The 25,424-nt window shown below is 40.3% G+C and overlaps 1 protein-coding gene across 1 annotated transcript in view; it reads right to left on the minus strand.

Annotated features, from left to right (window-relative positions):
- Nucleotides 1–25,424, minus strand: part of psmd14 (proteasome 26S subunit, non-ATPase 14) — an 82,615-nt gene that overhangs the window by 29,833 nt on the left and 27,358 nt on the right. Inside the window, exons 3-6 of the mRNA XM_078403817.1 lie at nucleotides 9,511–9,582; nucleotides 9,065–9,184; nucleotides 8,858–8,928; nucleotides 8,054–8,204 (exon numbers count right to left, since the gene is read on the minus strand). Coding sequence (XP_078259943.1) covers nucleotides 8,054–8,204; nucleotides 8,858–8,928; nucleotides 9,065–9,184; nucleotides 9,511–9,582 — 414 coding nt within the window. The remainder of the gene's footprint in view (nucleotides 1–8,053; nucleotides 8,205–8,857; nucleotides 8,929–9,064; nucleotides 9,185–9,510; nucleotides 9,583–25,424) is intronic.

The following is a 25,424-nucleotide window of genomic DNA, read 5'->3' on the forward strand; positions in this document are numbered from 1 at the left end:
GCAATGCCTTTGTTATCCTTTGATTATGAGGCAACAAATACTCTCAAAATGCTTACAAAATGCTTCAGTCTGATCAGAACAGACTTTTGTTAAACTAATACTGATTGTTATATGAAAGTGACTGCAATTCTACATGACAATTAACAAATGTAGAATTTAACATGAAAATAATTGGAGAGATTTGTTTTCTTCACAAACGCAACACTTTCAGTGCGTACTGAGTTAACTGTTCCTTACTTGCATACATCATAATCCCCCCTTGCGATTTGGATAATAAATGTAAATATCGCCAAAATTTGGCTTGGTCAAAGCACAACAGCAGGACAAAGACTACAGAGGTTTGGTAGGGTGGAAGTGGTTGAGGTAGGGTTGTGCAGTGTGGTTCAAGAAGCTGACGGTTAATGGGTAGAAGCCGGTCTTCAATGGTTCTTCATTGTCACATATGCACAGCACAGTGAAATTCTTTTTGCACAATCCACAAATACACAGTCGCCATATTTTGGCAGCATTTACAAAGAAAAAGTCCAAAGTCCAGTCCGCATGCTGGAAATGCTGCAGTGCCCCCAATCCAGATAAACCCAGGTAAGCGCCAAGTTGCAGCAGATGTCTCTCTCCTCACTTGACCACCTCTGTGTCCCGGGAGGCACCTGGTGGTAACGGTTCTCGGGCTCGTACCTTCTTCCTGATGATAGCAGTGGGAAGAGAGCACGGCCATGGTGGTGTGGCTCTTTGTTGATATCAGCTGCCTTCTTGAGGCTTTGCTTCTTGTAGATCCCTTCAATAGTAGGGAGGTCAGTACCCGCAAAAGATCGGGCATTGTTCAACACGTCCTATAGCCTCTTTCATTCTTAAGCAGGTTGTGATGTCAGTATGCTCTCCACCATATACCTATACGGGTTTGATGAATATTCAGCAATGTGCTAGAGCTCCTCAAACGTCTAAGGAAGCTGAGGGGTTGGTGAGTTTTCTTTGCGTTTGCATCAGTGTGCTGTGCCCAGGGAAGATCATCAGAGGTTTGTATGCCCGGGAACTTGTTGACTCTCTCCATGCCATCCCACCAATAAAGACTGATGTACGGTCCCTTGCTTTGTGATCCTGAAGTCAACAGGCAGCCACGATCTTGATTGTTGTTCTGGCACCACTCAACCAGACTGTCAATCTCCTTCCTGCACTCTAACCCATTTACCCGTCTTCACCCACTATTCGTCCAAAGAAGGTGGTATAGTCAGCAGATTCACAATTGGAGCCGTATCTGGCGACACGGTTATTGGAATAGAGAAAGTAGAGCAAGGAACTGAGAATACAACCCGAAGGTGGCCTGTGCTGATGATCTCAGCAAGGAGGAGGTGTTGCCGATCTGTATGAATTGAGGTCTGCTGCCGAGGAAGTCAAGGATTGAGTTGCTTAGAGAGGAGCACAGCTCCAGTTCCCTGAGTTTGCGATGAGTTTGGAAGGGACGATGGTGTTGAACGTCGAACTGTAGTCAACGAACAGCCTGATGTAGGTGTTCCTATTGGCCACATGGTCAAGCGCAAAGTGGTGATCCAGCGAGGTCACATCAACTGTCAACCTGTTGTAGTGATTGACAAATTGAAGCAGGTTCAGGTCATTACTGAGGACAAATTGATTTGCTCATATCCAAACACTTCATCATAATGGACACAAATGCCCCTGTTCGGTGATTGTTGAGGAATGTCATCTTGCACTTCATGGGCATCAGTATTATGGATAGACACAAATAGCTGGAGTAACTCAGCAGGTCAGGCAACATCTCTAGAGAAAAGGAAGAGGTGATGTTTCAGGACAGAACCCTTCTCAAATCCGAAACATCATCTATTCCATTTATCCAGAGATGCCGCCTGATCCGCTGAGTTACTCCATCATTTTGTGTCTATCTTCGGTGTAAACCAGCATCTGCAGTTCCTTCCTCCACATCGGTATTATGGATGATTTTGCAAAATTGGTGAAAACCTATTTGAAGACGACCATGAAAATTCCAGCCAATTGTTCCATACAGGTGTGAGAACATGGCCAGGTGCACCATCAGAGCTAGGCTCTTTCCATGACTGAACTCTCGAGAAGGATTCTAACAGCTTTGGAGACAGAAAGTTGCAACGTCTGATTGTGAGAGGCTATTTGGAGTTAAAGGGAGGATTGGCTAATGAGAAGGTTTCAAAAGTTTGAAAGGGAGTGTTCAGGGACAGCTGTTCCTGTTACAGATGAGAGATACAGCATGGAAACAGGCCCATTGTCCCATGGAGTCCACACCAACCATCAATCACCCGTTCACACCAGTTCTATCTTATCCGGCTTTCTCATCCACTTCCTGCACACTAGGGGCAATTTACAGAGACAATAGACAATAGGTAACTTTGTTACTTTGTCTACGCCAGATACGTGCCGACTCAATAGACAATAGGTGCATGAGGAGGCCATTCGGCCCTTCGAGCCAGCACCACCATTCAATGTGATCATGGCTGATCATCCACAATCAGTACCCTGTTCCTGCCCTCTCCCCATACCCCCTGACTCCGCTATCATTAAGAGCTCTATCTAACTCTCTCTTGATAGCATCCAGAGAATTGGCCTCCACTGCCTACTGAGGCAGAGACCAATGAACCTACAAACCCACACATCTTTGGGATGTGGGAGGAAACCGGAGCACCCAGCGGAAACCCACACAGACATAGGGCGAACATGCAAACTCTACATTGACAGCATCCGATGTCAGGATGGAACCTGGGTCTCTTGTGCTGCTTCGCTGTGACGCTCTAGGATAGGAGTGAAGTATGACAGGTAAAGGCAGCTGGGATCAACAGAAACCCTTGAGTATAAGAGATGCGAGTGTGCACTTATAAGAAGGCAGTCAAGAGAGCAAAAACACGACAGGACATAGCTAAGGAAAATAAGATAAAGAAGATTCTGTAATGTCTTGGAGCATATGTGCATCACTAAAGATGAGGTGCAGGTGATCTTAAAGCATATTAAGGTGGATAAATCCCTGTGTCCTGACCAAGTGTATCCTGGGGCACTATGGAAAGCTAGGGAGTAAAGTGCAGAGACTTTGGCAGAGATATGTACATCATCTTTAGTCACATGTGAGGTACCCTGAGACTTCAGGGTGGCTAATGTTGCCTTTGTTTAAAATGAGCGGCAGGGACAAGCTGGGAAACTTTTGGCTAGTGACCCTATATTCAGCAGTGGGAGAATTAATAGGGGGTATTCTGAAAGACAGGATCCAGCAGTATTTGAAAAGGCATAATCAGCATGGCTTTGTGCGTGGAAAATTGTATCTCATGAATTTGATTGAGTTTTTTGAAAAGAATTGTAGTGGACGTTGTCTGCATGGACTGCAGCAAGGCCTTTGACAAAGTCCCACACGATAGGTTTGTCTGAAAGGTTAGTTCAGATGGGATCCAGAGTGTACTAGTAAATTGGATAGAAAATTAGCATGGTGTAAGGGGTGGTCATGAATGGTTGTTTGTCCAGGTTGGAGGCCTGTGACCAGTGGTGTGGTACATGGATTGGAGCTGAGTCCACTGTTGTTTGTCATCTATATAAATGATTTGGATGGCCATTGTGTTAACATGGTTAGACATTTTGCAAAATTGGTGGTATAATAGACAGTGAAGAGGGTTATCTTAAATTACAACGAGAGGGCCAAATGACAGATGGAATTTTATTCGGACAATTGAAAGGTGTTGCAATTTGATGTTAAACCAGGGCTAGATGCACACAGTAGAGTTGTGGAGAGTGTTGGAGAATAAAGAGATCTAGGGGAAGAGGCACATAGTTCCCTGAAAGTGGGAGATAGGTAGACAGGGTGGTAAAGGTGGTGTTTGCCTTTACTCGACAGTGCATAGACTACAGGAGTGGACATCGTTCCAACTGTACAAGTCGTAGGTGAGATCACACGGCGCATTTTGTGCAGTTCTGGAAGCTCTGCTGCAGGAAGGATGTCATTAATCTGAAAAGGATGCAGAAAAGATTCACCAGTTTGTTGCAAGTACTGGAGGCCTTGAGAAGCTGGTTTGGGTGAGTCATTTTTCCCTGTAACAGGAAAGGGAGGAGTGACCTTATAGCGGTATATAAAATCATGAGGGGCAAAGATAAGACAAATGGTCACAGTCTCTATTCTGGGGTAGAGGACACAAAAACTAGAGTTTGAGGTGAGAACTAGAAGATTTAAAAGCGACCTGAACGGCAACTATTTCTTCACAGAGAGTAATGGGTATATGGATTGAGCTGCCAGAGGAAGCTATAGAAGGGGGTACAATTGCAATATTTAAAAGACATTTAGGCAGGTACATGGATAGAGTCATAAATTCATACAGCACGGAAACAGGCCCTTTGGCCCAACTCGTCCGTGTTGACCAAGTTCCTGATCTAAGCTAGTCCCATTTGCCAGCATTTGCAAATGAGAGTTGCTCAGGTAGGCACCGTGATCAGCATGGTAGAGTTGTGCCGAAGGACCTGCCTCCCTGCTCTATAACTCCATGACTAACTGCTGAAGGTGAAGTGTTCTGCATGTATTCTACATTGATATTATTCCAAATTTTATTTTGCAGTCTGAGTTAATTTTGAAAGTTTAATTAAGGGCAATTTGATGGAAAATTGAATAAAAATGCAGATTCCAAATTAGTGATTCCATTTTATTAAAATCATTTGTATTGGTTATGCCATTTTGTATGATTTATGCCAAATCACACAGAAGATACCTGGTTCACTCCCTGGTCTGAACTCGGCAGGATCTCGACCTGAAACGTCATCCATTCCTTCTCTCCAGAGATGCTGCCTGTCCCACTGAGTTATTCCAGCTTTTTGTGACTATCTTCGGCAGTAGAAAACTTGGGATACTGCAGTTGCCAATTCTGTTTCTTAGTTATGGAGGGATTAAAACAAAAAATCAATAGTGGTTCTGGCTCCTTCTTGCTTTCCTATTGCTTCCTGCTGGATATTATGTCTGGAACCATCAAGTGAGAACATGATCAGAGGTAGCTGTTATGTCCTTCATAAATGAATACTATGTAAGTATCTTGAACTACACCCGTGTACAATTGTCACTTAGGTGGCACCGTTAGAATCAAGGAATTATTGAGCATGGAGGTAAGCCTTTCCGCCCAACTCGACCGTGCTGACCGTGCTGCCTACCTAGGTTACTCCCATTTTCACTGTGTTTGGACCTCTAAACCTATGTCCAACCTCAAGAACCAGAGAACATAGGTTAATTGGGGTGGCATAGTGGCGCAGCAGTAGTTACTGCCTTGCAGCGCCAGGGACCCAAGTTCGATCCTGACTACGGGTGCTCTCTGTGCAGAGTTTGTATGTTCTCCCTGTGACCGCGTGGGCTTTCTCCGCGTGCTCTGGTTTCATCCCACATTCCAAAGACGTGCAGATTTGTAGGTTAATTGGTCCTCAGTAAATTGCCCCTAGTGTGTGGGATGCAAAACTTGGATAACATAGAACTAGTGCATGGGTAATTGCTGGTTAGCGCAGTGGGCCGATGGTCTGTTTCCCTGCTGTATCTCTAAACAAAACTAAACTAAACTTCCTCAATGTTTTTTTTATTATTCTCAGCTGGTAATTGTGACCATTTTGTCCTGTTCAAGTGGGACTTATTTGCATCCCATGGCAGGGATTGATGAAGTTTGAAGCAACAGTAATACTGGTTATAAACCTGGCTTTGCACTACTGAACCAAGTAGCATTTATAAAAGCTAATCAAACCAAGTTTTCAAAAATTATTATGATCATGTCAAAACAGACATAAAGACAAATTTTATAAAACAAGGCAATGTGAAAATTGCAAGAAATTCAAATCTATTTTTGTAAGGGCTACATGTATTATGTGACCTGGGTATATTGTAAATTATAATAAGGCTGATTTGTTGATAAAAAGCACTCTGAATCTGTTTGCATATCAAATTTGAAAATGTTATGCAAATGCTAGGTATCCCATGAATTCCTCAGCAGTATATCATGGTCAAAGTCTTATCGAGATAATCAATTTGACTAGCAATTCCTCCTTGGTGTTATAGGCTGAGCTCTTCTTGGCTTCCCTTCCTATTCCCTTTGCTATTCCATGAATGGAAAGAAAGGTTTATTATATTTCACCTCAAAAAGCGAACATCCAATCCAAATAAAAAACAAAAATGAACACTGGCCAAACAGAATTGAATGCAATATTTAAATGGGGAAAAAAAAATCACACTGGAAAACCACAAGCACATCTGCACAACATCCAATTAATCAACCTGCAAGATAATTCCAATCTGTGCAATTGACAAAGTTTTACATCATGTCAAGCATCTTACAAATCAGATTCAGAATCTACATAGCCAAATGTTAGAAGTATATAACTCCCATTTTGATATTTCTGTGACAAAGGCGGGGACAGTGCATGGTGTGTATGTCTTGTAATTAGCAAGCAAATTAAACCAATTTGTAAAGGAGAAAAAATGGCTCTCCATAATGGAAAATGTATATTATATTGATGTTAATAATAATAAATGATGCATTTAACCCAGTGCACAATGCCTCAAAGGTACAAATGCATCTTCTCACAATAGGATATCAAATACTTTTGTTCTGAATGGAGAACTCAGCAGCTACTTTTGAAAAGTAAAAGTACATTTAAAAAACATCTAATGTCCTTTACACATATTGCCTTTCAAAAATTTAGTGCAGTATCTTGCAGAAGATTAATGACTGTCATGCTATGATAAAATTAGTCATAAAATGTAATAAGTACATTTACCTCCAGTAACTAAAATGACAAATTATTAATAATGACTTCATTAACTTCCTCATCAGAATGGCCATACATGCTGCAACAAGACTACTCAGCAGTGGTTTAAGCCAGTAATCCGCCTAGTCAATTTCTTTACATTCTGCTCTCTTTATAACATACCCTCCCTGTGGTAGAGCAAAATCGAATTGCCTCTCACATTTGCAGACAGCTCTGAGAAGGTGATAATAGACCTGCTCCCTGCTGTCATGAGACAGGAAATGGGAAAATGGCATATGGGGCCAGAAGAGAATAAAAAAGAAAGGAACAGAACAATAACAGAAAGAACACACTGCAACAAAGGTGAATTGTACCCCAAACTGCGGTTCAATCATCTAACTGGAAATGTTAAACATTCCCAATTATCTAGCTTGCAGGTATATTAAAGTAGCAGAAATGATTGGAAGTGGTCACTTAACATTCAAAATTTACAATTAATTCTGGAAGGTATTATAACCTGGATATTCATTATATACTCAGCAAGCTATTATCATGCTACGTCAGTCTTTATTATTTGCAAGGTACTACATTAGTTTAACAATCATCAGACTCGAGTGTTGATGGTATAGGGACTCAAATCTCCATAGTAATATTGTCAAAGTTAAAAACTATCTTTATATATTGGAATGAGTTCAGTAAAATGGGCATAAGAACGTGCAGTCCTTTTTAACTTACAATCAATTTGGGAAATTTATATTATATTATATATTTTTTGGGCTCCAGAACCATTCTTTCTGATTGTGGCGTATCTCTGCTAGTCAACATTGTTTTAAAACAAAAAAGGAAAATTAATACACCCTCATGCAATGGTTCTTTATGGTTAGCTTCATAATTAACAAGGGAAACAAATCATTTCATAATTCAATCTTCTTTATAAAATCTGTAAAAAAATAAAGCTAAATTCTTCATTTGTACCCCAAGGAGGTATATTTATTGAGGGCTCAAAGTTCTACTTCATGCCTCTAATGATTCAATGTTGGTTTACTCTAATTAGAAGTCAAGAAATGTAAATGGATCTCAATAATTAAAAATACCATGAAGTGAAAATTTAATGCATACTTGTGATAGTAAAACTTCAAGGTAAATTATCGGTTAATAAGGCTCAGCTCACATTAATCTCTTATACTTAACATTCTTCACAGCATTAACCAAGAATGGGCATTAGAGCATTTTCAGTACTTTAAATAAAATAATATATGGTATGTATTTTACAAACGGAAGATTTAATGTCGGATAAACAGCATATTTGTGAAGAATCTGATCATACCTTCCCCTTTACACTCTGAATAGGATCCACTACTACGGCAACAGCTCGCTCTGACAGGGCTTCAAAGCTCTGCTGCGTGTTGATGTCAACTCCTGAAAGCCAGCATCCAAAGCCAGGGTGACTATGGTACCAGCCAACAACCATTTCAGGCCTAAAACAGAGCAAATGGTTGAGTGTTTTTATTTAGAAAATAAAAGGCCAAATACTGCTATGAGCAAAGAAGGCAAAAAATAAATTAAGCTCAACAAAAAGGACAACACGCACATGATAACATGATAAAGTATGAAAAATGGGAACTCATTCAACATACATTTATGATGGTGTGGAAGTGAAAAAAGTGTGTCATACAAGCGCTATCATTAAAAAAGATGTGTATTAGCAGTGGTAGATCATGCTTTCAATTTTTCACCCTGTTACCACACCTTCCCTGAGCCAGTTTTTACCCTTTCAGCACTTGAGAGTAAATATCCACCCTTCAAATATCAATTAAAGCAGCAGTGGGACCAGGAACTCAGTCAAGAAGCAATTTACACTATTCTGCAGTGCTGCTGAGCCTTTTGTTAACATTAATTTTTAAGCTTTTTCACAGTGAAGGTATTTGAACAAGCATACGACAACTGTTGATAGGTATAAAATGAAACTACAAAAAGATGCTAAATAAAATATCAACTTCAGAGATATAAACACAAATATTTATACACCGACGACAAATAAATTTAATTCAATTGCACATATGAAAAATTAATTTAAAAAAGGATATTTTAAGCAGGGATTTCTGGTGATCACTTTGATCATGTATCCTACCTGCCTGTCTGCTTTAACATGTCCAGCATTTTGGCTTGAAACACAGGATCAACAGCTTCAACACTAACACCCTAAGTAAAGAAAAATAAAAAGGCAAAGTCTTTACAGGCAGGTAAAATAATATATCTATCAATTGAGCTTTGGACAAAATCATCAACAGATAATTGATCATTTAATTCAGATAAAGGAGATAAAAGTATTGCTCACCGTGCCTGACTGAGGCATAGCAAAAACATCAATAACACGGACTGTATAGTCATCGACGAATTCACCGAGCATAAGACCCATCACTTCCATTGGAACACCAGCTCGTCCATGTTTCAACATCTGCACACCCCCAAAAGACATCAAGAATATTACATCTCAGTATTTTTCAACTTGGTAAGATAGCACGATGTTTTAGAAGGTGTTAAACACCACCACATAACACTAAATCGACGACTTGTTGTTTCCTCACTACCTTTGCATGTCTCAATTAAGCATCATTTAAGGACACCAGGCACTGTTTCGAATGCAAACAGAAAGCTAAGCAATTGAAACACCAAAGAGCTGTAATATTTATTTAAAAGACCAAGATAGAGAAAGGCTTAATCTTATTAAATTCTGAATTACATTATTAATTATGATCAAAGAGCCAGCAAATTTAAACTTACCTTTAGCAGAGCGAGGGAAGAGATGTAGACTTGTTCTGCTGTGTCCACAGCTGGGGCATCAGTCGGTGGGCCCTGGAAATACAAAAAAAAAACACACGTTTCTAACCACCAAATAGTTTCATGAAGACAAACTCATTGACTCATTTCTTTTTTTGCTTTATATATCACCACAGCTGAAATAATTTGTTTCAAATAGGCAAAGAAAGTGATTTTCAAATGAAAACCAAATTTGATAGTCACATTTTGACCTTAAAATTTATATTTATAATTCAATTAGTATTCAAAATAGTTATAATATTTAAGAGCCGCACTCAAGCACCAGTTCGCAAAACTCGTATTTTATACAAACCAACAGTTGCTTGATTACATATTAGGAAATTAAACCAAACAAAATCCAAAATCAATCAATTGTTGAATGATTTTTTTAATGCAAAAGAAAACTGTGATCATTCTCTCAATAGGATGGACAAATAATAGACATAAGTTGTGGTTTTGTACAGCAACTAATGGCACATAATAACTTAACAGTAGGTATTTGATTACCTCAATAAGCACTTGGTTGAATGCTCAGAAAGAATGCCACATTAGAAAGTTGCCCTGTCACATCTGTCAAAAATCTGATTTGCCAATACCTGCGGTTAAAACAATGGCGTAAATGATCCCACTGATCTAACATGAATAATCCTTACTGCAGCTAACAGCAGCTTCCTTCTTCTGCATCCCAATGAGGGATGTGGGAGCCTTTACAAGAACAGCCCGAGCTACAGCTTGTGAAAATGCACCAACATCCCTTAGGTGTAACAGCTGTGAACAAAATATACCTCAAGATGTCTTACAGGCCACTTAAACAAAAAAGCTCTTCAAATATTTAATGCTCATTTATCACAAATACCAGAGTACAAATTCATGTACTTTCAATTTGACTTTAAACAAAAGAAACCATTAAATTGTAAGGATGATTTTCATACCGGAACAGAATTTAATGCAAGATGCACCCATCACTGATTCATACAGGCTGCACTACCCAGCACCTTAATGACACAATTTAACAGTATTCACAAAACCTGAACCTTATCTGATTGAACCTCAGATACTAACTAACTGGCAAGAAAGTTCCCTTTGGTCGTCTAGTTTGAAAATGAAGCAAATCAGATCTGAAAATAAACCAAATCAGATCACCAAGTAAATATCAAATATCTACCTGTGTAAATTCGGTTTATCCATTTAGTGACTCACGTGTTAAAAAATGGAAATTATAATGTTATGTAGTACCAGACATGTCTGATCGTGTAGGAAAATAACTGCAGAAGCTGGTACAAATCGAAGGTATTTATTCACAAAATGCTGGAGTAAATCAGCAGGTCAGGCAGCATCTCAGGAGAGAAGGAATGGGTGACGTTTCGGGTCGAGACCCTTCTTCAGTCTGAAGAAGGGTCTCGACCCGAAACGTCACCCATTCCTTCTTTCCTGAGATGCTGCCTGACCTGCTGAGTTACTCCAGCATTTTGTGAATAAATACCTTAGACATGTCTGATCTCTCTCTTTTGTTAACCATGCCAACATAATCAAAAATGTCATCAGTAAATTAAACCAAACTATTCAATGTCTACATGTTATCCCCCAGAAGATATCCAAGACATCAGCAACCAAATGGTGTATACCAAATTCTTATCTCTAGACTTTATATTTTAGAGATACAGCGCAGAAACACCGGACCACTGAGTCCACATCAACCAGCACTAACATTATCCTATACACTCGGGACAATTTTATCAAAGACAATTAACCTCCAAACCTGCACGTGTTTGGATTGTGGGAGGAAACCGGAGCACCTGGAGAAAATCCACGGGATCACAGGGAGAACGTACAGACTCCGTAGACAGCACCAAGAGTCAGGATTGAACCCAGGTCTCTGGCTCTGTAAGGCAGCAACTCTACCGCTGTGCCAGTGTCCCCCCCATCCATATACCTTATTTACATAATCAAAGAAAGTTTTAATAAAAGGGGACAATAGTTGGCTCATTATGTTTGTGCCAGCTCTTTTCTTGATCAATCTAAAACCCATAACATTTGATTCCACTCTCTTCCCATAGCACTGTTTCTTCACATTTCAAATCTTCATCCACTTTTCCCTGGAAACTTCTCTGCTTCAATCATTTCCTGTAGCATAATATTCCATAATTTTTATGAATCCCCTGCTTAAGAAATTTATAAATAAGCTTCTTACTAGTAACAAGTTTGAATTTGATGACACCTATACTTCAAATGACACTGATACTTCAAATAGAGCAAGTGACCTTTTTGATAACTAACCTTCTGAAACGTTACAAAAGATTGTAATAATAATAATATATTCCTTTATTCGTTCCCACACTGTGGAAATTTACAGATTGTGAAAATATCCATTACAACTGGCCTTTTCTTGTCCACACATCTTTCATCCAACTATAATTTCTGGGAAACACGACGGCGTAGCAGTAGAGCTCTTGCCTTACAGCACCAGAGCCCCTGGCTTAATCCTGACTACGGGTACTGTCTGTATGGAGTTTGTATTCTCTCTGTGACCACGTGAGTTTTCTCCGAGATCTTTGGTTTCCTCCCACACTCCAAAGGGGTACAGATTTGTAGGTTAATTGGCTTGGCATAAAAATGTAAAATTGTCCTAGAGTGTGTTAATGTGCGGAGATCGCTGGTCAGTGTGGACTTGGTGGGCCGAAGGGCCTCTTTCGGCACTGCAACTCTAAACTAAACTAAGCAGTTTTCCAAGCAATTCTAGATATTTGGTGCATTGCCTGCACGGCAGACCACTACATGCACTCTGAGATATTCTTGCTGCATACCCATAGCAGTGCAAAAATGAAAAATAATTCTGGGAAAAAGACCATGAAACATAAGGACTTTATTCCTTGGAGCCCAGGAAGATAGAGGGAATATTTTATAGACAGGTGTACAAGATCATGAGAATAGATAGGGCAAATGCACAGTCTTTTACCCAGAGTAGGGAAATCAAGAAACAGAGGACATAGGTTAAAAGTGGGAGGGGAAAGATTTAGTAGGAAGCTGAGGGGCAACTTTTACCACACAGAGGAATGGTGGGTATATAGAACAAGCTGCCAGAGGTGGTAGTAGAGGAACAGTTAAAAGGCATTTGGACAGGTACATGGATAGGAAAGGAGGGATATGGGCCAAATGAGTGCAGGAGGGCTAACGTAGAAGGGACATTTTGGTGTGCATGGGTAAGTTGGGCCGAATGGTCTTTTTCTGCAGTATGACTCTATAACTTTAATATTAATGTTCCACATCTTCCTTCCTGGCTTCCTTCTATCTGAGGTGGCTTCCCAAAATTCCTTAAATGCATCTGAGCCTTCCAGAAGACTAAACCTAATGGAGGACTCCAGTGTGCAATTATGCTGGGTTGCAAGAGGACCCTTTCTCCATAACTAACGCAGTTGGGAAAGGGAACGTTAAACCGTGACACACTTTGCGAATGGCCAATGATTAAAAATAGTTTTGATGATTTGAAAACACCTTCTAATTAATTGGAAATCAGATTCAGTCTCCGAACAGATGCTGTTACTGTTTCCAGCACCTCCTTCCTGTTCCATAAAACAGACAAACCCTATTTCTCTCAAACTACAATAGTTTTAATTTTAGTGTCATGCATCCAGATTTCTATGACGATCAACTTACTAGTGAACCAAGCACCTCAATTCTCACCATGCCTTTAAATGGTTACCTTCTTGAACTTAAATTTTATTTTTTCCTTCCTCATCTGATATACTTTTTCTTTCATTTTCAAATTTTCAAAATATTTTATTTTGTGATGTTTTTTATTTTTGTGATAGGCATTTTTTTAACTTTGGATAAACAGGAAGGGTCTGTGAATTTGAAAGCCAACTTGGCAAACTGATGATATTTCAGGTTCAATGTAACTCTCTCATTTGCGTTTCAAACCAGGAACAATTACTTTCACCATCAATTCCTAAACCCCACAGCACTTGAGATTTCATTTTTCTTAAATTTATTTTCCTGTTTTTCTCATTACATCATGCATCATGGTCTGGTTCGGCAACTCGAACACCCAGGGACGAAAGAGATTACAGAAAGTGGTGGACACTGCCCAGTACATTACAGGTACTGACCCGCTCCCACCATTGAGAGGATCTATAAGAGATGCTGCCTCAAAAAGGCAGCCAGCATCATCAAAGACCCACACCATCCTAGCCATTTTCTCGTCTTGCAAAAACCATGTGGAAGATAAGGGAGTCTGACAATGTGTCCGACAGGTTCAAGAATCATAATCATCATAATCATAATCCTACTTTATTAGCCAAGTATGTTTTGCAACATACGAGGAATTTCATTTGCCATGCAATCATACCAATAATAAGCAACAGAACACACAAAATACATTTTAGCATGAACATCCACCACAGTGACTCCTCCACATTCCTCAATGTGATGGAAGGCGAAAAAAAAGTTCAATCTCTTCCCTTCTTTGTCCTCCAGTGGTCGGGGGCCTCGAACCTTCTGTTGACGGGACGATCTTGACTCCCTTAGCTGGCAGTCGGGCTTTCCTCTTCGGGGCGATCAAGCTCCTGCATCGGGGGGCGGGGGGGGGGGAATCTCGGCTCCCCCGCGCTGGGCAATCTACCCCTGGTCGGGGCCAGTCGAACCTCGTGCGGCTTTGGAGCTCCCGACATCGGTCTCTACTCGAGACTGTGAGCTCCTCGATGTTAAATTCCGCAGGCCGCGGTTGGTGTGTCGATCCCAAGCAGGGGATCGCACGCTTTGATGGCAAGTCCACGATGTCCCCGTGGTGGGGCTCAAAGTCAGTCCCGAGCAAGGCATCCAGCTCCACAAAGTTGGGCCGCAGAACGACCGGAGATATGAAACGGAAAACAATCGCATCTCTGGCAAGGTAAGAAATTGAAAAATGGTTTCTTTTGTTTAGCCCGACCCACATAAAACAAACCAGAGAACATTAACACATACTTTTTAAACACACTAAAAATAACAAAAAAGCTGAAAAAGGCAGACTGTAGGCGAGGCTGCCATTGCGGCGCCACCTAGTGGATGGAACAGCTTATTCCCAGTAATCATCAGGTTCCTGAACACAATAAAATGCTAACCTATGATTATGGATTATTTTTGGTTCCACGAGGGACTTGGATTTTTTTTTTTTGCATTAGGGTTATTAATTTATTGGATTTTTTTGTTTATTATATGTTATCTATGAGTATTCTGTTTGCAGGCATGATACACTGCTACAAGTAAGAATTTAAATGTTCCATTGTTGGTACATCTGCCAATTCAATATTCTTGACTCCTGTTAACTGATATTCTTTGCCTATCTGACATAGCAAGTAGTCTAGTACATGCATCATCATCGTAAGAAGAATTCTGCTTTGTCGGCTTCTGTCTTTCCTCTGTCATTAAGAAAAAGTCCCAAGAAATCAGCAAGAAGGTAAAGGTGTGTGAAAACCATGATTACCCAGTTCAGGAATAGATTCTTTCCAACAACTATCAGGCTCTTGAACACTGCACAATGCTAACCTCAACTATGAACCTCTATGGACCGTCTTTGGTTGCACTAATGACTTTAGGGTTCTATAGTTTTGGACTGGTATTGTGGTTATTAATTTATTGAATTTTAGTTTATTATATATTATCTGTGTGCATTGTGTTTACAGACCTGTTATGCTGCTGCAAGTAAACATTTTATTATTCTGTTTTTGTACATCTGACAATTAAAAACGACTTTTGATATCAATAAAGAAGAGCATCTTTATTAAGGAATAGAACAATTCACTATAATTTCATAGCAGCAAGGATTGGATACTAAAATTTGTTAACAATTGGCCTTTTCATCTTTGAGATCAAGATTTTCAAACCAGCAGAGGCAGAATAAATTAAATTCTTTGCCAAGACTAAGAACTACTATTTAATGAATCCCAGCATTTAACCACAAGTATGTGCAAATATGAACCACCTTGCTTTTAGCAATCAGAAACGAAAGGTTAAATATAAATAGAAATGATCACCAAATACATTGATAAATGCTCATCTTAAGTTGAGAACATTGTTGAGATACCAGACAGCAAAAGGGAGGATTGATCATGATTTTACTGTACTAGACACCGAGTACAATACAAATTCAAAACTGAATATGAACAGCAACACACCTAATCTTCACTTCAGAAATTGATTTTACAATAATAATTATGTAAGAAAGGGTGTTCTAAAAAGAAATATTCAAATTTATATTTCGGTTTAAAAAAACGCCAGGTTGTTAAATTGATAGATGCTCCAAGTTCAACACATTCATCCCAGTTCTACGAAATGCCATTTAAATGATTCAGGCAGAAGGCACAACTACCGTGCCAATTCTAAGAACTGGTATAGGTCACAGAAGTGGGCCTTGCAGAACACCAGAAGTGTTCCTTTGTGCTCTATTTAAATACAGTTCTTGTTCTTTCAATCCATCATCTTGACACATGAAAATTATTTCTAAAAGAAACAAAGTTGACAGTTTTAAGATTTTTTAAAAACTTGAACGGTTCTCGCAATGTATGAATGGCAAGTATGAACCTTCTGAGCTGTTCCGCAACAGCGGTCTATTAGAAGTGACAAAAATTAAGGCAAGGGCAGATGTCAAGTAATTCGAAGAAAGGATTGAGGATAGAAACAGAAAAGATAATGATAATGATAATGGATAAGTTTATTGGCCAGGTATGTGCATATACAAGGAATGTGCCTTGGTGCTCTGCTCACAAATGACAACACAAACAAACAGTTAACAATTAAGAATAAAGCATAACCACATCAAAACAATAAGGATACAACATTACGGTCTAAACATGTGGGTGAAAGTAAACCGGAGCAAAAAAGAGACTACAGACTTTGGTTATTGAGTAGAACTACTAGTCGTTTAAAAAAGCTGCTTTTATGTCTGGCTGTGGCTGCTTCACAAAGAAGAAGACAGAAGTGTGGTGAAGTAGTGTGGGTAGAATCCTTCAATAGATTTAAAAGGTACACAGATGCATGTGCCTTTTAAATGTAGTTTGTAATTCTGCCCTGAATGACTACAGATTTAATGTTGGAAGTAGAATTATGCTGGGTCACTTTTGTAACTGTTGAAGACACAAACAAGCTTCAACTGTAATTACAGGGCATGCACCGTGCCGCCTGTAATAATACGGGCGGCACAGCGGTAGAGTTGCTGCCTTACAGCGAATGCAGCGCCTGAGACTCAGGTTCGATCCTGACTATGGGCGCCGTCTGTACGGAGTTTGTACGTTCTCCCCGTGACCTGCGTGGGTTTTCTCCGAGATCTTTGGTTTCCTCCCACACTCCAAAGACGTATAGGTATGTAGGTTAATTGACTGGGTAAAATGTTTTTTTAAAAATTGAAAAATTGTCCCTAGTGTGTGTAGGATAGTGTTAATGTGCGGGGATCGCTGGGCGGCGCGGACTTGGTGGGCCGAAGGGCCTGTTTCCGCGCTGTATCTCTCAATCTAAATCTAAATCTAAATGAACAGTTAAAACCTTCATTGATGTAGAACATAAACTCAAACATGCCAGGATGAATGTTTCCACAATTGACTTGATTTCCTAAGGAAGAAACATTGTGGATTAACAAAGACACAAGTGCTGGAGGGTCAGGCAGCATCTCTTGAGATTACGGGTTGTGATGTTTCGAGTCGGGACTCTTCTTAAGATTCATGGGATGGTGGCTTTGCAAGAGGCAGGGTGGTAGGAGGTGTAGTCCACGGAAGTGTGGGAGTCAATGGGTTTATAGTCAAAGGGGAAGTAAACTACACCTGGACTCTCACCCTGCCTATTCCAAAGATTTACTGTACACCCATAGATATTTGGACTATACCTCCTCCACACAGCCTCTTGCAAAATCACCATTCACTTCTGTGCCACTTGCCCACACGAGGATTGGTGACAAAGATATGGGCAAGGGTGAAAGCTGAATCTCTTGTCCCCCTTCAATTAGATGTTAAATTTGGACTTTGGACAAACTGTCGGCAACACAACCACTGGAAGCTATTACTGAAGCTGAATGGTGAAATAAAGGTGTGGAAGATTACTGAGACCTTTCATTTATCTGAACAAAGGGGGAAGCATGCAGTTGAGAAAGATTAAGGTAAAGGACTAATCATGACATCTCCAAAGGTTTGGAAAAGAAGCTATTGATTAAATTCCCTGGCTATGATTAGATGAACAAAAATGCAGCCAGGTTAGATCTACCTAATGGAAGAGAAATGTTGGATGAGAATGATGCATCACAAACAAGTAACAAGCACTACAGAAGAATCCAGCACTTTATGCATTTTTTTGTAAACCAGCATCTGCAGTTCCTTGAGTCACCATTTTGGATCAAACAGGATTTGAGATCTGCAGACACAACCCCTAAGAATTTTATTAGCTGAAAGCTGGCACGTGTTGAAGAGCAGAAAACAGTCGGAATCATGATGTTAGGAGAGGAAGACTGCTGAAGATGGTTGCTCCAAGGACATTTCTTTCAGCATCTTCTGCGGTGAAATCTCAAAGCTGCAATGACATTCAAATAAGTTAAATCATCTTCTATAGTGAGGTGAGCTGCCGCCATTGGTGATCAGAGAAATCCCACCACTGAGCATTTCACAATGGCTCAAGGGAGACTAATTTATTCCAGTTTTCCTGAGTATTTGAGGCAACAGCTCTCACTTGGTCTCCTGCACATTGCTCTTGAAGCCAAGTCTGTGTATAAACCTGTTCCATTCATATCAAAAATAAGCTACCAGAAACAATGCACAATGACCTATAATTGGACTCTGTACCATTTATTTTTAATCCTCATCACAACTTTTGCCTTTGTCATTCTTGCAGAGTTTTAGATAATGTGGTCCATGAGTTTTTCCAGAATCAGCTAATATTAATGTAGACTGTTAAAGAGGTTTAACTAGCTAGTTGTTAGCATGTAAATAGTTTGAGTGCCTTGTGTCAGACTTGAGCATATACATTTTTCAAATTAAATGGATCACTCTAGCGACCATAGGGATTGGTCATGAGAGTCGAACCCTCGGATTGGCCAGCAGGGTCACGTGGTGGTTTTGGCGCCCAAATCCAGTCAGTGGGAAGAGAACTTCGATGTGAACAGTTTGAGTTAATGGTTGTCTGTAATCTCGGTTGTTATCCTTTGTAATTGAATATTGCTACCGCAATAAACTTCTTCAACAAAGTACAAGCATCCAGACACGCCATATCACTTTTTGCTCATTATTTGAATAGGCATATAATAAATAGGGAATAATATAATAAATAGGGCAACAGGAAAAGAATAGGACATTGGAAATGAACAGATAGTTCAGCAAGAAGCTGGCATAATTATAATGGGGTGAATGGCTTCCTGCTCTCCGCATTGCTTCACAAGCTTCTATGATCTCGTTCGTTATTCTATTTGTAAGATCCACATCATATTATGCAGCCATTGCAACCCAGTCTGATGAAAAATAGCAACCCAAAATCATAAGTGTTTCTCTCTCCACAAATGCCACCAAACCTGCTTGGTATTGCAGAATTTTCTCATATGTCACTTCTTCGCTTTACACTATTTTCCTTTTGTGCAATCAATCTAACCTATTATCAATAATCTAATTAAAAGGACAGCAAAATCAGCGTGCAATTTAATACTAACAATCAGATTCTTCTTAGAAATTATGTCCAGTGTGCATGAAAATTTAAAGAGTTCAGTGCACTTAGACAATGGGAATAGTCTGATCACCTGCAGGCATATACAAGATCATTTGTGTTACAGATTCATAGATTAAAAACCTGTTAAAATATCAGTGCGTAGATTTATTTTAGCAATTCAACATAAAAGATCAGGCATCTATTTACCCCCTACCACCTCAGTTTCGCAAAGGAGCATTGCATATGTGATTGGTATGGAAATCAATACAATTTATTAGCAAACCACTAAGTGCTGGAGGAACTCAGTGGGTCAGGCAGCATCTGTGGAGGGAAAGGACTGACAATGGTTCAGGTCAGGACCCCTTTTCAGACTGTGCAATTAACATAATTTATTAGTTAGCTACTTCAGCATCTAATTAATAACACTTAGGGCAACATTAGTAACATAATTGGAAGCAGAGGATTGTGAATCCACTTCCAATCTACCAGCTGTTTACTGACACCAGCAGTTCAAACTAGAAAATAGATGTAACTGCTAATTTAGCATTTATAATTCAGTGTATTTAAATAAAACTTTGTTGGGCCATCTCTGGCGAGGGCAAAAATCTCCTGGGCCAGCTGATCTGACTTTAGTTTAATTTGTGTTTAGAGATATAGCATGGAAACAGGCCCTGTGGCCTTCCGAGTTCACACTGATCAACGATCAGCCTGTACACTTGCACTACCCTACACACTGGGGACAATTTACAGAAGCCAATAAACCTATAAACATGCACATCTTTGGAGTGTGGGAAGAAACCAGAACATCCAGTGAAAACACAGTCACAGGGAGAACGTGCAAACTCCGTACAGACAGCACCCATGATCAGGATTAAAGATGGGTCTCTGGCGCTGTAAGGCAGCAACTCTACCGCTGCGCCACTGTGCCGCCCTTCCGTACCTGTGCATTGCAAGGCTAAGCTAAGAACAGGCTGGATACGAGCTGTTAGAACAACTGACAACTTGCTGCACTGCTGAACTCACTACCAGGTCTAAAAGTGAAGCTCAAGCAAAGCAGAAAGGATGGATACAACACATCCACTCCCAGGACATTGTGTATCACTTGGATGGCATATAAAGTAGGGCCACATTCCGGTGGAGAAACAAGCAACTGCAGATGCTGGTTTACAAACATAGACACAAAGTGTTAGAATAACTCAGCGGGTCAGGCACCATTTCTGGAGAACACCATAAGTGATGTTTCAGGTTGCAAAGGCCTGAAACATCACCTATCCATGTTTTCCAGAGATACTGCCTGACCCACTGAGTTACTTTGTGTCTTTTTTTCCAACTTCAATGGCATCAACAATCATGATCAAAAAGCTAGACAATAAAATGTTTTATTTTTCTTTATTTTTGTTTTCAACTAATTTTTAATGAAGTTGAAGTTATTTAAAAATATATTTATTCTATTTTCTTTAAATTAATCAAGGTCTATTTTTGATTATTGTTTTTTTTTAATGTGCTCTATGAGCATTGTGTTTACAAGCCTGTTATGCTGTAATTTCATTTTTCTGTCAGTACACGATAATTATATACTCTTGACTTAAGAGTCATTATATCATACAGCATGGAAATAGGCTCTTTGGCCCAACTTGCCCATGCCGACCAACTTGCCCCATCCATACTGGTGCCACCTGCCCATGTTTGACCCATAACATTCTAAACCTTTCCTATCCATATACCGGTCGGTCCAAGTGCCTCACCTACTCCATCTAGCAGCTTGTTCCATATACCCACCACCCATGAGTGTGCAAAAGCTGCCCCTCAGGTTCCTATCAAACCTTTCCCCTCTCACCATAAACCAATGTCCTCTGGCCCTTGGGTAAAGGACTATGTATTCACCCTAACTATTTCCCACATGATTTTATACGCAACTATATGATCACCCCTCATCCTCCTGCCCAACCTCTCCTTATAGCTTGGGCCCTAGAGTGCTGGCAACTTAAATTATGATTATTTTCTTTATATGTCTTATAATCAAACACATTAAAAAAAAATCATTTTAAACATCTCAACATCAGCAAACTCCACACAGGCAGCACCCGCGGACAGGATTGAAGCCGGGTCTCTGACACTGTGAAGCAGCAGCTCGACCCGCTGCTCCTCTGTGCCAACATTTTATTTTATCTCCAAACAAAAGCAAACAATTTCATTGCATGAAACCAAATGCTCACAAAGCAATAGCAATATTCAGAGCACAAACTCCCTCCCTAGTTATATCTGGATAGATTAGAATGATGAGATTCACCAACACGTTTATGCAATTTGATTCTGTCATGACACGTAGTTCTGCTATAATGTGAAAGTTGCATTCCTAAGAAACCTGGCGAAAATCACTTTATAAAAATAATTGTGTCAATGGGGAAAAGGGGGTTAGTGGGTGAGAAAGTTTCAGACTCGCAGTAATAAAGTTATTTTTATGCCAGATTTTCAAAAATAAAGGTCTTTTTAAATAGCAATAAGTTTATATTTGTTACTTCAAACTAAAAGTACTCAAGGTTGCACCTTACATTGTTCAATAGATGATCAAGTGTCAAGGGAACCAATTGCTTGTCAAATTCAGTGGCTACCCGCAGTGAAACTAACAGCTGTGTTCTTAAGACACCGGTGTCTATGGAAACAAGTATTTTTTGGCCTCGACTGCTTCTTTTCCCCAAGACAACTTTTATTTTTCCTCATTGCCAATTCAGAAATTTACTTTGTAATGCTTCTCCAGATCCCAATCAAAATCGCTTTATAACCCACCTAATGCAAATAGTGTTCTGAAGAAGGTTCTTGACCCAAAGTGGCAGCCATTCCTTCTCTCCAGAGATGCTGCCTGTCCCACTGAGTTAGTCCAGCAGTTTGTGTCTATCTTCGGTGTTACCTGGTTCGTTCGTCTTGGCCGATGCAATCTCCCGGTTGCCAAACATTTTAACTTCCCTTTCCATTCCCACACTGACCTTTCTGTCCTAGGTCTCCTCCACTGTCAGAGTGAGGCCACGCAAATTGGAGGAACAGCACCTCATATTTCTCTTGGGCAATGTACAACCCAGCAGTGCAAGAAGGAACTGCAGATGCTGGTTTAAATCAAAGATAGACACAAAATGCTGAGTAACTCAGCAGGACAGGCAGCATCTCTGGAGAGAAGGAATGGGTGACATTTTGGGTCAAGACCCTTCTTCAGACTGATGTCAGGGGAGTGGGAGGTACATAGATAAGGAAATATATAGGAAAGGAAGTGTAAGGTGTGAAAACAGGACAAAGGGAATAGAGATCAAGGAAAATGTAGAATAGATCATCCAGAGATGCTGCCTGTCCCTCAGAGTTACTCCAGCTTTTTGTGTCTATCCGGTTTAAACCAGCATCTGCAGTTCCTTCTTACACATATATCATTGTCAGTTGGGAGAAGGTAACAATAAAGCAGAGATAAAATGTGGTCAGAGACAGTAAGACTGGTCGGAGAACTGGGAAGGAGGAGGGAATGGAGAGAGGGGGAAAGCAAGGGTTACTTGAAGTTAGAGAAGTCAATATTCACACTGCTGGGGTATAAGCTGCCCAAGTGAAATATGAGGTGCTGTTCCTCCAATTTGCACTGGGCCTCACTCTGACAATAGAGGAGGCCCAGGACAGAAAGGTCAGTGTGGGAATGGGAGGGGGAGTTAAAGTAACCCAGACGTATGAATATTGATTTCTCTCATTTCAAGTAACCCTTGCATTCCCCCTCTCTCTGCTTCTGCCCCTCCCCCACCCTAGTTGTTAGGAATTACTAGTTCCACTGTTTGTATCCAGATATCCCTTCATTTTCACTTCTTTCACAGCTAACAATGGACATTGTGAGCTCAATCTTTCCTTAGTCATCAGTGCCAGCTCAGATTTGTTCTGAACCTTTTCATACCTCTAGTTTCCTTCTCCCCTGACCCTCAATCTGAATAAAGGTCTCGACCTCAAACGTCACGTATTTCTTTTCTCCAGAAATGCTGCCTGACCCACTGAGTTACTCCAACATTTTGTGCCTATCTTCCCTAATTCATTAATCGCATTATATCCAATGAGTGTAATGGAAACATGCATTACAGCTGAATTATTTTTCTTTTTTTGTTCACTTGTACTAAAGTTAATCATGTCCCGCAGAGAATTCCAAAACAGGATGCACAATTGCAACCATTTTTCAGTGACATTAAGAATGGAGATGAGGAGGAATTCTGTAGCCAGAGAGTGGTGAATCTGTGGAATTCTTTGTCACATATGGCAGTGGAGGCCAAGCCAATGGTATTGTTAAAGCAGGGAGTGATAGATTTTTGATTAGTAAGGGCGTCAAAGCTATGGGGAGACGGCAGGAGAATGAGATTGAGACGGAAAAATAGATCAGCCATGATTGAATGGCGGAACAGGCTCAATGGAATCTTAAGAAGGAAATTAGAAAAGCGAAAAAAAGATATGAGGCTGCTTTGGCAAGTAATGTAAAAGTAAACCCCAAGGGGTTCTACAGATATGTCAATAGCAAAAGGATAGTGAGGGATAAAATTGGTCCATTAGAGAGTCAGAGTGGACAGCTATGTGCTGAGCCGGAAGAAATGGGGGAGATATTAAACAATTTCTTTTCTTCGGTATTTACCGAGGAGAAGGATATTGAATTATGTGAGGTAAGCAAAACAAGTAGAGTAGTGATGGAAATTAGGAGGATTAAAGAAGAGGAGGTATGGACACTTTTGAAGAATATAAAAGTGGATAAGTCTCCAGGTCCTGATAGGATATTCCCTAGGACATTGAGGGAAGTTAGTGCAGAAATAGCAGGGGCTATGACGGAAATATTTCAAACGTCATTAGAAACAGGGATGGTGCCGGAAGATTGGCGCATTGCGCATGTTGTGCCGTTGTTTAAAAAAGGTTCTAAAAGTAAACCTAGCAATTATAGACCTATTAGTTTGACGTCTGTGGTGGGAAAATTAATGGAAAAGATACTTAGGGACAATATATATAATTATTTGGATAATCAAGGCCTGATTAGAAACAGTCAACATGGATTTGTGCCTGGAAGGTCATGTTTGACTAATCTTCTTGAATTTTTTGAAGAGGTTACCAGGGAAATTGATAAGGGCAAGGCTGTGGATGTTGTCTATATGGACTTCAGTAAGGCATTTGACAAGGTTCCACATGGAAGGTTGATTAAGAAGGTTAAATCGTTGGGTATTAATAGTGAGGTTGCAAGATGGATTCAACAATGGCTGAATGGGAGATACCAGAGGGTAACGGTTGACAATTGTATGTCAGGTTGGAGGCCAGTGTCTAGTGGAGTGCCCCAAGGATCTGTGTTGGGTCCACTGTTGTTTGTCATTTACATTAATGATCTGGATGATGGTGTGGCAAATTGGATTAGTAAATATGCAGATGATACTAAGATAGGTGGAGTAGTTGATAGTGAGGTAGATTTTCAAAGTCTACAGAGAGACTTGGGCCTTTTGGAAGGGTGGGCTGAAAGATGGCAGATGGAGTTTAATGCTGATAAGTGTGAGGTGCTGCATTTTGGTAGGACAAATCAAAATAGGACGTACAGGGTAAATGGTAGGGAATTGAGGAATGCAGTGGAACAGAGGGATCTGGGAATAACTGTGCATTGTTCCCTGAAGGTGGAATCTCATGTGGATAGGGTGGTGAAGAAGGCGTTTGGTATGCTTGCCTTTATAAATCAGAGCATCGAGTATAGAAGTTGGGATGTAATGTTGAAATTGTACAGGGCATTGGTGAGGCCGAATCTGGAGTATGGTGTGCAGTTCTGGTCGCCAAATTATAGGAAGGATGTCGACAAAATGGAGAGGGTACAGAGGAGATTTACTAGAATGTTGCCTGGGTTTCAGCACTTAGGCTACAGAGAGAGGTTGAACAGGTTGGGTCTTTATTCTTTGGAGCGTAGAAGGTTGAGGGGGGACTTGATAGAGGTTTTTTAAATTTTGAGAGGGACGGACAGAGTTGACGTGGGTATGCTTTTCCCTTTGAGAGTGGGGAAGATTCCAACAAGGGGACATAGCTTCAGAATTGAGGGACAAAGGTTTAGGGGTAACATGAGGGGGAATTTCTTTACTCAGAGGGTTGTGGCTGTATGGAATGGACTTCCGGTGGAAGTGGTGGAGGCTGGCTCGATTTTATTATTTAAGAGTAAATTGGATAGGTATATGGATAGGAGGGGATTGGAGGGTTATGGTCTGAGT

Source organism: Rhinoraja longicauda, chromosome 8, assembly GCF_053455715.1.
Source record: "Rhinoraja longicauda isolate Sanriku21f chromosome 8, sRhiLon1.1, whole genome shotgun sequence".
Taxonomy (NCBI): Eukaryota; Metazoa; Chordata; class Chondrichthyes; order Rajiformes; family Arhynchobatidae; genus Rhinoraja; species Rhinoraja longicauda.